The sequence below is a fragment of the Phaethon lepturus genome, unplaced genomic scaffold, assembly GCF_000687285.1.
Source record: "Phaethon lepturus isolate BGI_N335 unplaced genomic scaffold, ASM68728v1 scaffold2472, whole genome shotgun sequence".
Taxonomy (NCBI): domain Eukaryota; kingdom Metazoa; phylum Chordata; class Aves; order Phaethontiformes; family Phaethontidae; genus Phaethon; species Phaethon lepturus.
In genome coordinates, this window is record NW_010522417.1 from 1 (window position 1) to 12187 (window position 12187).

Below are 12187 nucleotides of genomic sequence, written 5' to 3' on the forward strand. Positions count from 1 at the left end.
AAGTTCGAAGAAGAGGAGGAGGAGGAGGAGGAGGTCTTCCGTGCACAGCGATATAGCCTTGAACGTAGAACGGCAGCTCGTGGAAGGCGATTAAACTCCTCACCGGTCTGATTCCAGAGCATGGGCTGAAACTATGTCCTTCTCTCGTGTCGAAAATCCTTGTTTTCTGCTCTTTCTGTTTGTCTTCCAAGCAATATTTATCCTGATACTCTACCGAGGTGGACCTTCCAACTTGTTTCGTGGGTTTTTAGACTCGCATCAGGTTCTGGATTACTCAAAAACTCACGATGTGTATACAAACCTCAGTTTGTTTACCCAAGCTCCTAATGAAGAAGCCATGCCGTACTGCTCAGCTCAGTCACCAATATTTGGTGGGTATGAACCGGTAGTTTGAAATAACTGCTTTTGTATGTGATAACAGTGAACACTTTGTAAGCTGTATATTTTTCAAACTTTTCCACTTTAAAAGTGGTATACTGAGGTAATACTTACACTGCCAAAACTTTCTTAATTAACTCATTTTTATTGGTTATACAAGGAAAAGTATTTTCCTGCTCTAAAAACTTGCTGTATTAAGGATTTGGCTACATAGAGATTGTAGAACAAGAGTGAAAACAGTGCATGATGATAATACCAAGTTAGTATCTTGGTTTTTTTCCTTGGCAGTCCTGTATAAAACGTGCCGATAACTGTGCTTTGATAAATGCATAATTTTGATCTCTGACACGCTCTAACTACTGGGTTTTTTGTCTCAGCCTTATGTCAAGCCTGTAGTTCAATATAAATTGATTAAGTTAACTGATTAAGTTGGCGTTAAATATCACTTGTATGAGAATGTAGCTTGACACCTTGCTCTTCATAGTGATTTTTTTGGCCTATGATTGGTATGCATCCTTTGGTCATAGAAGTCTCCTTTAGAATTAAAGGGTCTGGTCACAGGTTAATTTGTATTTACACTAGGACCAAATTAGAGCTGATCCTAGAGGCAGCTATTGCACTACTAAGAGTTGAGAAACTTTAAGTCAGTACAAAGCCAACTATAAAGCAAGTTTATTGGCAGTAAAGTGGTGCATCTCCAGTAATAGTGATCGGTTCCACTCAGCCAGCCAAGAATGGGTGAGTTCTGTAAGCATGCACTTACAGCTGGTTTGGGGATGCCTACTTCTTAAAGTACTGTGTAGTAAGTTATGCTTGTCTGTTTTTTCCATACTGTGCAGTTTTCTGCATATCTAAGTCTTGCATATAACTAGTCCAGGAGCACTACTTAGTAGTTGCCCTGCTGTTCTAGGAAAGTTTCTCACCCCACTTGGAGCACAGTAAGAACAAATGGCAGACCTTTGTTCACAGGTGGAAATATTGTGGAAAGCTAGTGCTGGGATACTGTTGTGTCAAGTTGCTTACTTTGGTTAGAGGACTCTGTTGGGATGTGTTGGATGAGCCTTTTTAGACTGCAATCTTCATAATGATGCTTGTTCTTTTTGGGAAGTTTTCTTCCTTTCTCTGTTGCTGAAGTTAAATGAAATACATGCAGTATGTACGATGAAATTGTGTGGTAACTTTTGAGTGTATGCTTCAGCATTTGCCTTGGAAGCAGGTCAACTTAGTAAATAGTGAAATACTAATAGTACAGAGCCTTTTTGCATAGGTGCCAATTGTAATGGTTTTAGTGCAGTCTCTGTTCATCACTAGCTACAGCCCATCAGTTCTTTTGGGAAGGTACAATTCTGTGTTTCAGACTTAATTGTTTTATTTGAAAAAGCACAGCAGAAATGTGCCTGCACCCTGCTTGTCTCCACTAATGCCGAGCATCTGCTGTCCTGAAAAGAGTCAAATGAGAAAGCTTTGGTCTTAAAAAAACCAAAAAAACCCAAACAAAAACAACCAAACAAAACTAGGTGGAATTCTGTGCAGCTTGCCTGCAAACCATCATATAAGCAAGAGTAGAGACGTATATGGAGGAGGCAGATGCAGAGTAATACTACACTAATCAATGTTCTTAGAGCTGTGAAATCTTTTTAAGACCTCTTCTTCTGCCCATCCCTGAGAATGCTGAGAACAGAGGGCATTGGCCTGCATGTGGTATTTCAGAGCTAAAATGAAAACATAATGTTAGTTGTAGAGAGAAACAAACAGTAGGCTACCTGGGAGAAAAAAAAAACATGGCAAAGTAATCGTGGAAGTTTTGCTGCATAACAAATTATAGTTGAGCATATGAAGCATTGTTGCTGTGAAACACAAATCGTGGCACTTCAGGACGTGGTTTAGTGGGCTTGGTGGTGTTGGGTTGATGGTTGGACTTGATGATCTTAAAGATCTTTTCCAACCTTAATGATTCTGTGATTCTGTGATTTGGAGCATTGATACAGATTCAGCTTAAGAAAAATGACTGCTCTGCTACAACTTAACTTTTACTTGGTGATATGTCCCTTTAAATACAAGAATAAATTATTCCTTCTGTTATCACTATATGCCAGCCTGTTCTGGGTGGTTTTGTGGTGTGTGGTGGGGTGTTTTGGTTTTTTGGGGGGGGGGGGGGGGGGGTTTGTTTTTTTGTTTTTTTTTTTTACCGGAGAAATGGGTGCTACTCTGCAAGGCAGTTGCCCTTTGTTTTGTATGTGATGGGCATATATGAATAGATACATAAATACTTTATAAATGTCTTAATTGGTTGTTATCATCTTCTCTCATGGGACTGATCTCTCTTGGAAGCGTTATATCAGCGAGAACGATGCCTTTTAATATTAATTTCATAAACTCCATTAAAATGAGATTCACATCAATTCTTGAGGACTCCAGTCTCCAATTCAGAGCTGGTAATAAGTCAGTGTCCACTCCAAAACCTGTTAAGGTAACTGGAAAAATGCCAAATGGCTTAAATGGGTTCTGCATCAGGGCTTTTATGAAGTGCAGCACTTCTTCCACTTATGTATATACTAGATCATTTTGGTAACTGTTTGAGTGTAAGATCAGCTTGCAGCTCATCTGTCTTTTTTTTTCCTACCTGTGGAGCAAGAACTGAAGTGTAATTGCTAAACATTTCTGCCTTGGAGGAACTAGACTCTGGCTGACTAATGTTACTTTTTTAATGCGTAGTGGTATCCATTGAACCTTTTGTGACCAACAACTTGAAAAGTATTGTACTAGATAATCAGCGTCTTCATTATTGCTGTGAATAAATTACTCAAGTTACCTTAAAGGTTAAAGTTTCTACACAAATAACCAGTTGCTTGTTTCCTCCTCCTTTGTTTTTGGAATAAGCAACGTGTTTATATGCTAGAGTTGTGCTTATTCAAACTTAATGAAGTAGTATTTAAATTCAGAATCTGACTTTCTCAAATTACACACAAGATGTGTTGTTTCAGTTCATCTTTTCCTCTTACCAGGAGGAAGCTTGATGCTAGAAGTCTTTTTTTGTTTGTTTTGGGGTTTTCGTTTTTTTTTTTTTTTGTTTCGTTTTGTTTTAAATCAGTACCTTACTTCATGCATGGTATGTGCTGAACAAGGCGGTTTGGCCCTTGAGGACTTTAGTTGAAAGTTCTGTCTGTAACTCTGCTGCTTTAAATATGCTCATGCCATGTAAAAAAATTTTTCCAAGCCCTTCTTACAGTATATTCCTCCCTTTCACTCCCATCTGTCATAACCTTTTCATAAATGTGACCATCTGTTGTGGTAATGAGTGTCTAATGGATACTCTCCTACTAGAGTTTCTTCTCTTGAATTTAAAGAGAAGTAAAAAGGTGGTAAAGCTGAGATTTATTTTCAGCTGCAGTTGAGGCAGCCTTGTTTCTGTCGTTAGAAGCTGGTGCTTAAATTAAGCTGCTTTCTTTTTCTTTTATTCAAACAGTGGTAGAATTATACAAATATGACTGTTAATGTACTGTGTGCTGCTGCGCTTTCCCAGTGAGGTATTCATGCTACTGTTCCATTTGTTTAGCTTGTGTAAGTTCTGCTTATTCTGGTTGAACTCAGTAATTATAGCTGCTAACTCTAAACGTGTAGCAAGGAATTTAGAAGTCATGTAGTTTCTTTCTTAAGATGGGATAGACCTGGTCAAAATCAGTAGATCCCCTGATAGTCGTATGTGTTGCCTAGAAAGTAAAGCAAGCAGAGAATATGGTGTCATTGGCGCCAGTCAACAATACAGACAGGGAATTGTGAGTTTTAACTCTACATGCTTAGAGTTTCATATTCATTGAACACCGTCCATGTGATGGTACAGGCACAGAAAGTGCTTAGGAACCAGATTATGGAGAAATTGCTTGGACAGTCAGGATGTTGATTCTGTACCTTGTCTGAATTGGGATCCTGTACTTTCTAGCATGTCTCAGTTGTGTTTTTCCTCCTTTTCCAAAGATGCGCTTTAGTGGTGTTACTCTTCCCTATTTGGTGCAGCCCGCAGCTGCTCTGTTCACATCTGGGATTTAACTGGATTACAGTGTATTAGCCTTTCATTAGTCAGGCAGGAAGGAGACCTGAGACCCCAAATTTAGCTTGTAGCCAAGGAACATAGGGCAGCCAGAAGTTTGAGAGATGTAAATCACAGACTATTTTTTTCTGTGTTTCCTTGGCATATACGAGATTGAGTTTCTGAGCTGAGTTGTTTGAGGTACGGAGCCAGGCAGCTTGGGAGAACAAGACATCTTGAAAAACGTGAAGAATGCAGATATTGCCCTCATGAATCATGTGCTTGGGTATGGAATGAGACAACAGGAGTGAAACTATTGTACGTTATCTTACTCATGCCCTTATGTCCAAATTTAGATTTGAATTTTTTTTAATTTAAGGATTATTGTTGCAGAATCTTTGCAATACAAAGAGTCCTGACTGTATTATAGAAAACAAAACCTTGCCTTTGTGGGAAAACAAAAGGGATTAATTCCCTTTCTTATATTTTTCTTGAAGCAGTGGTCTGTAGTTGAAATCCAATCTGAATATAACACTTCTTTAGCAAGATCCAGTTGTCATCAAATCAGTGGTTAATGATGCTTTAGTTAAAAGATCTGATAATCACGGAGTTCATAAATCTAAAAAGCAACATAAACTACAGGTTAAAAACAATGTTGGACTGAAACGTGGTGGTCTTAAAGGCAGAAAAGGAAACTGTCTGCTTAGAAGTAGGTAATAATTTCATAAAATCCTAACTGTAAATGTGACCTAAATTCATGGGCCCACAGCATGATTCCTTAAGGAACTACTTACTCTTCTGTTTCAGGTACAAAGGTATGGCAATGTACTCCAGGTTCCTACTGAGGGTAAAACGCAGTCAAAATCAAATTCCTCCTGCATTTTAGATACTTAGGGGAGGACTGAAAAGTGATACTTAAGAGTCAGCTATTGCAAGATCTTGCTGACAAGCAAAATGCAGGTTTTCCTTTTAAAAACAAACAAAAAACAACCAACAAAAACAAACCATGAAGTGGGATTCACAGTGGTAGACCTTTTTGACAGTGTGAGGAATGGGATCAGTGGCTGTTCAGATGGACCTGCAGGAGATGCCATTATGTGTGTTCCTTGAGGAAGAAAAGCAGACGCTTGCCGAGTACCAGTTTGCCCACCAGAAATGTGAGGTATACCAGCTTCCAAATACTAGCAAACTATTTCCCAGTTTGGAATGAACTGCTTGAATCTTATGCTACATTTAGTCCCTAAGCCTTGTTAGTGCTCAAAAAACCCCCACAAGCCCAAAAACCGGTAGAGGGATGGTTTTTTTCTTCTGTGTCAGTTAAACAGGATGTGGATGAACACAGGCTCTTTTTTTTTTTCCCCCTCATTAGAATTGTAGCAGTGACTTGAATGTAGGATGGGCTGGAAGAAGAATCTTCTGGACTCACCTGCTTAAATATTTAATTAGACCTATGATACACCTGTACCTTTCCCTGCTGAAATGAAAGCTGCTAAACACCAGGCCTAAATATTTTCTTTTTCTCTCTCAGGCTTCATTATCAGAAGTTTTTTGAGAGAAGATTTATTTCAGTGGTTTAAGAGGGAGTCTGACTTACAAGACACTGAAAACTTGCTTAAGACAGCCATGCATTAACTATGAGCTTGGAAGGAACAAAAAAATCTCACTTGGACCTATTTAAAAAACAAAACCAAGCAGACAAAAAACCCCCAAAAATTTGCCTCACAGTCTTCTGGTGCAAAAAAAAAATTTCGTCCTTGGGTAGCATGGCCTGCAGAGAATTGTTGTTCCTACTTAAAACTGTCTTTTGACATTGTCAGCTTTTAGTTGTGGTTTAGGTGAAGTTCGTTTAAGTAATAGATTTTAATCTTGTTCTGCATTTGTGCATTTTCTTAGAAGTTGACAGTGGTTGGAAACCATTAAGACACATCGATTTGTGTATAAATACAGCTAGTATTCACTGTTCTGCTAGTTCTGGAACTGTTTCTCACAACCCAGAAGGACAGGCATTTAAATAATTGTAGAATTTTTTATTCATATTGTAACAATATGAGACTTGTGTTAAAATGGTGATTGACACTTTATTTTGATTCTTTCTTACTTGTGACTTGTCAAGCTTTTTCCATTTGAATAATGGAAGGATTCATATAAAAATGCAGTGTTTTTTTTAATTAGGTAAAAACTGTTGAACATATCCAGTATGTTTTGTATTTAAAATGGAGGTTCTGAGTAAAGGAACTACCATGTGTAGTGTCTTTTGCTACCCTGCACCTGTTCCTGAAACTGTAACATCTCTCTTCTTCCTTCCATCGGCTTCTCCGAAAACTTTGAAGTACTGCCTGCTTATCACAGTGTATATAATTAAATAATATAGCAAATACAGCCCTTGTGGCATGTGATGATAACATCAGATTGAAACTTTTTTTTAACATAAACCTAACATTTCCTAAAGCGTTTGTATTCATCCAGGCTTTAAAATATTTCTCCCGCATCCTGGTGAATATCCCTTTGGACATCTTTGTCCTTGAATCTCCTCAGAAAGAGGCTTAGAGACTTTTTCCATAGGGGCAGCAAAAGCAGATATGTCTATTCATCTTGATTCATTTTCAATGCTATTCTTACAGTGAATACATTTATTGAAGGATCCCATCTAAGCAGCATGAGGTTTGCTTGTGTAGTAGGGAGCCAATACCAGGAAAAAGCAAGCTGTGCAGGAGCCTGGTGAGACTTGCCGGCTGTGCCGGGACTCGGGATGCATCTGGCAGGTAGCCAGCCATCCTGGTGCTGAGCCTGGCACCCTTTGGTGTGGAGCCGTGGGGAGGTGATCAGCAGGCAATAGTGGAATTCATCATGTGGGTGCATCTGCATGGCGCTGTTCGCTGTTGTGTGGGAGGACTGGTGTCTTAAACAGTAAGCATATTCAAATCTATCCGATTAGCTACATGAAGGTTGAGAAACACTGCTGATCTTACTCTTTTTTTTTCTTTTTTCTGTTTCTCCTTACAGTTGGTCCACTAACCATCACCTTCAGGGTGCTCCCTAGTGAAAGAATGATCATCAAAAAAAATCCTTTTGTTCAGTCTGGTGGACGCTACAGGCCACCTCACTGCTTGGCCCGCTACAAGTCAGCCATCCTTATAGCCTACAGGAACCAGGAGAAGTACCTTCACCACCTTCTCTACTATATTCACCCTTTCTTGCAGCGCCAGCAGCTCAGTTACAGAATCTACTTGATTCAGCAGGTAAATCTAAATCAAATGTGCCTGGTGGTGTAGGTGAGCTTCCCAGCTAAGGGTTAGGTTCTGAGCAAGAAATGTGAATCTTCTAATGAGGAAGTACTGCTTTATGCATGGCTTGAGGGGAGGTCAGTTATATGCTGTGCCATCACTATGGATGCTAATGATTGAAATATCATGCCACTTGTCAAGATTTTCATTTCTGCTATTGATAGGTTCTGCTTTTTTTTTTCCTTCTAGAGGGATAAAGTTGTCATTAAGTGGTAACTTGTATTTTCAGCTGTTCAAGAGTTGAATGTGGTTTGTCTGTAGCTTGTCAGTGTGGCTACTGAGCAATGCTGTTGAGACTTAAATGCTAAGGTTAACTTGGATATTTTTAGTCTGTATCAAATAAAAACATCTGGCTTGACCCTGCTGTGGGGCAGCCTATGCAGGTCAGACAGCCATTTTTAACTGACATGGACTGATGTTGCAAAAGATTGGTGGTGAGAGCGCAAGTTTTGGATTCACTAATTAAAACTGATAGTTGATTGGGAGGGGGAAGCAGCTTTTTTTTTGTTTGACCAAGATCTCTTTTTCTTATTTCTAAGCTTTAATAAGCAGTAGTCAAGGCAAAAGTGTTGGTGTGCAGATGTGCACCTTAGGATTGACTTACTGGTCTCCTAAAAGTCATCCTTCTTCAGGTGCCCATGGTATATAGCCCCTGACACAGCAAAGCTTACAATTGTTGAGAATATTGTGAAGAGGATGGGTGAAATTTTCAGAGTCTGGGGCATGAAATTTGCAGCCAATATTGATTTATTCCAGTGTCATTCAATTGATTAAGGCTTTTTTACTAACATAAATGTTAATTGAGTTATTGTCTTTGTTGTTTTGGTGAAGAAATGTAGGTTTTCTTTTCTAGGTGGGGAATGGTACATTTAACCGAGCAAAGCTGCTTAATGTTGGTGTCCGGGAGGCCCTGAAGGATGAAGACTGGGACTGCCTTCTCCTGCATGATGTTGACCTAGTACCTGAGAATGATTACAATCTCTATGTTTGTGATGAATACTATCCCAAGCATATGGCTAGTGCCATGGATAAGTTTCAGTACACGTAAGTGCCTCCATTTGCTTTGGAAGTATGTATCCTAATTCGTTCACATTCTGCATAGAATGTATGAATGGGGACAGTGAAAGATAGAACCTTTAAGAGGTTTTCTGTTTGTTAGTGTTGCAGTAGTGATTTCTCTAGGGTATTCTTGACCTAAGCATGCGGTCTTGAACAGTTCCTTGCCTGCAGTTACCTGTTTCACCGTTAGTTCAGCTTGGCAAATGACTGGCAGATTTCTGTTTGCCTTTCCTTCCAGTGTAAGAGCGGGAGTTGCTGGCTGTGTGGAAGATGTGTGATAGTATGCAGATATTTTGAACTGACCCAAGATGTGAATTTCAAAACCCTCTTTACTTTGGTCTACTGGGAGGGAAGGTGGGGGGAATGGAACAGGGTAGGGGTTACACTGGTTTTGCTATTTTGGGGTTTGGCATTGTAAGGACAGCATCTGTAAAATGTGTGATTAATATATGTGTGACTTGGATCACATTATTAGTTGGTGGAGGACTGGTATTAGCCTTCAATATTGATGCTTTTTTTCCTTTCTCTTTTAGTCTGCCATATAAGTCCTTTTTTGGGGGTGTATCTGCTCTGACTCCAGAACATTACATGAAGATGAATGGGTTTCCCAACACATACTGGGGCAGCGGTGGTGAAAATGACGACATTGCTACAAGGTACTAATGCACAGGATGGATAGGCTTAAAATAGAATGAAGCTGGCTAGTGAGGCATCTAGCGTTACCCCAAGAAAGGAACTAAGATGATGCTCCTTTAACATGTTCACAGTGTCATTATAATCCAAAATGCTGTTGGCATTGGGAACGGTTAATGTCGGAAGATGCTCAGAATCTATGAATCCAGTCATTGTGTGCTGGGAGGACAAAGCTTTCCTCAGACTCTGGAGGGCAGAATGTTACTTCACATCCTTGTGCTTTAAGTTGCTCTGGAGTGCGTCCAAGGGGTTATAGCCACCAGTAGTTGACAGGTGACTCCATTGACATTAACAGCACCAACAGAAGGAAGGAAACTGCAAGCTTGATGAATAAAAAAAGCCAAGAAGGTACTTAATTCCCAGACAGTTGGGAATTTAAGTTATGTTAAGTGTGTCCAGGTTGCTCCAAGTTTTATCTAATCACCAATACTTGGAATTAAGGAACACAAGGAATTCTAACTTCTGTCTTTAGTGCCGGGTGATGGAGAAGCCTGTGTACTGTTGTGAGTCAGTGACAGCAAGATCTGATGCTTTTTCTTGTAATTCAGTTGCCATGGCAGCAGCATGCTATAGAAGTGAATACAATGAGTTTAGTTCCAGGTACTCTGCCTAATCTGAATTCTTCAAGTATAAAAATCATGGCTGTAGCTTCTTTATTCAGCTCTGTAGTTGCACAGTGCACCTTCATCATCCTGCACTGAGGCAAACTCACAGGGATTTTATAAAACTAAACTGACAATAAAGGCCTTGTGTTTTTTTTGGTCTTGCACAGTGTGACAAGTTACACAATTTTGGTGGAATGTTCTGTTCGAGGACTGTAGGAGTTTTTACAAAGCAGTATTCTTCTGGGAATTGAAAGTCAGATTTTCTAACATAGAATTCTTCCTTCTCCTTTCAGAGAAAGCTAACTAAAAGGTGGTATGAATGTTTAGAAATTCAGCATTTACTAAAGGAATGAAATGCCACGAAAATAGATCTTTACATCAACCACTATAATGCTGGGTCTATTCAGCTGTTCTTAGTACAGCTTAGGCATCCTAATGTGATTTTCAGTACTGGTGGTAAAGAGTCATGCCAGTTACGCATAGGAGTGCACTTCCTTACAGAAATCTCTTAAGGCAAGTAGGTTATGTAGATCACAAAATAGCCCTTTTGTGAAGGGAGGTAAACCATGTGTTGTTTCTCTAAAAACTTATACTAATGATTAGCAATGTTCTGGCCCATATTTACATGGAGGCCATGGACAGTGCCTGTTAATGATTTATTCATGTACTGAAGTCTCAACCTGCAGAAGTTAGGGATGAGCTGTCTGTTTTTGAATGGCCAGCTTGATGTACCTACTGGGATTTGGATTTTAGGAGGCTCTGAAGCATCTCTTACCCTGTAGCGACAAAATTAATTAGTATTTGAAATTGGACATTGAAATGTCAAAAGTATGTGTAAATTTTTTTTTCTGGGATACTGCTAATTAAAGCAGACTGCAGTACTCTAGAATATTAGTCTTAGCAGATACCAGGATCTACCTTTTATTAGAAGAAAACACTACTCTGATTGGAACCACATATGTGTTAACATTATCAACTACAGGAAAGTCTGCTGAGTTCTCCTTAACAGTAAATTAATGTATTAACTGTTTCATATTATGGTTTTAGTTTAATCTTGCAATGCAAAAACTGTAACAGCAAAGCTAGTTTGTGTTCTTGCTTTTTCTTGTCTTTTTTGATTGAATAAGCTTATGTTCAGAGAACAAGAAGCCTTGTCTAAAACTCAATCTAAAATAATTGTATGTCATACTGTCAGTAAGGTGTTGCCATCATTTGATGGCTCTAGACTAACAAATATTTTCAGTTCTGCAGCCTCTTTCAGCTTTATATCATACAGCTTGCTGCTGTACCAGATCACAACGGAAGGCAACCAAATGTTGCAAACATGCCAGCTGGATAACCTCAAGTGAGAAAATGTTCATTCTTACATTCACAGGAATTTTCTCTGTTGAGAGCTGCCCTGTGACAAGGGAGGTTTGCTAGCCCTAGTGCTATTACAGGCACTTGTTATTGGTAAACAAAGATAGATGCCATCAGCAGTGGGTTTGCTTGAAAGTAAGTCACCCAAAATGCTGGGTTTAGGAGCTCTGTTCTGGAATTCTGAGCCTTCTGTTCACTTTTTTTCTTATCTAACTGTCCTGCAGCTAAACAGCTCACATTTGTTTGTCTGGTGGCTGTATTTATCATTAATCTTTTATGAAGCGCCATTCATTCAGATGGCCTGATTAAAGAGGAGAGAGAGGCTTAATCTGGATCTGAAAATCAGGACTGGCTTCCTTTCAGAAACTGCAAGTTTGGGCTTTTGGTTGTTTTTTGTTGGTGGCTTGTTGGTTTTTTTTAAGTTTGAGTGATGGGCCTCTAAGTGGTAAAAGCTCTGCTCTTACAAGGAAGTGAAAATAATGCTCAATTGTCAGATTAATGGGAATGCTCTGCATGCTGTTATTCATTCCCTGCTTGCTATAATCCTCTTTGTACCCTGTTGAAGTGCTCTAGCCCAAGCCTGGTTAGAACCTGTGTGAGAAAATCATGGGGCACTGTGGTGTTACTCTTGTTCCCTTCAGCTTCTGCATTTTGCTTTGCTTGCATTAACACTGAACATCATCTCTGACCTAGAACTTTCCTGTAACTAAGCCTAGAAATGGCATCTTTATGCATAAGCAAACATTTTGTTTGTTGTTTTAAAGGATTCAGTTAGCAGGAAT

At 39.3% G+C, this 12187-nt stretch overlaps 1 protein-coding gene across 1 annotated transcript in view; it reads left to right on the plus strand.

Annotated features, from left to right (window-relative positions):
* The first annotated feature begins 133 nt into the window (after positions 1-133).
* LOC104616697 (beta-1,4-galactosyltransferase 3-like) overlaps positions 134-12187 on the plus strand; it is a 13178-nt gene continuing 1124 nt past the window's right edge. The window contains 4 exon segments of the mRNA XM_010281789.1: positions 134-371; positions 7409-7644; positions 8543-8733; positions 9282-9427. Coding sequence (XP_010280091.1) covers positions 134-371; positions 7409-7644; positions 8543-8733; positions 9282-9427 — 811 coding nt within the window.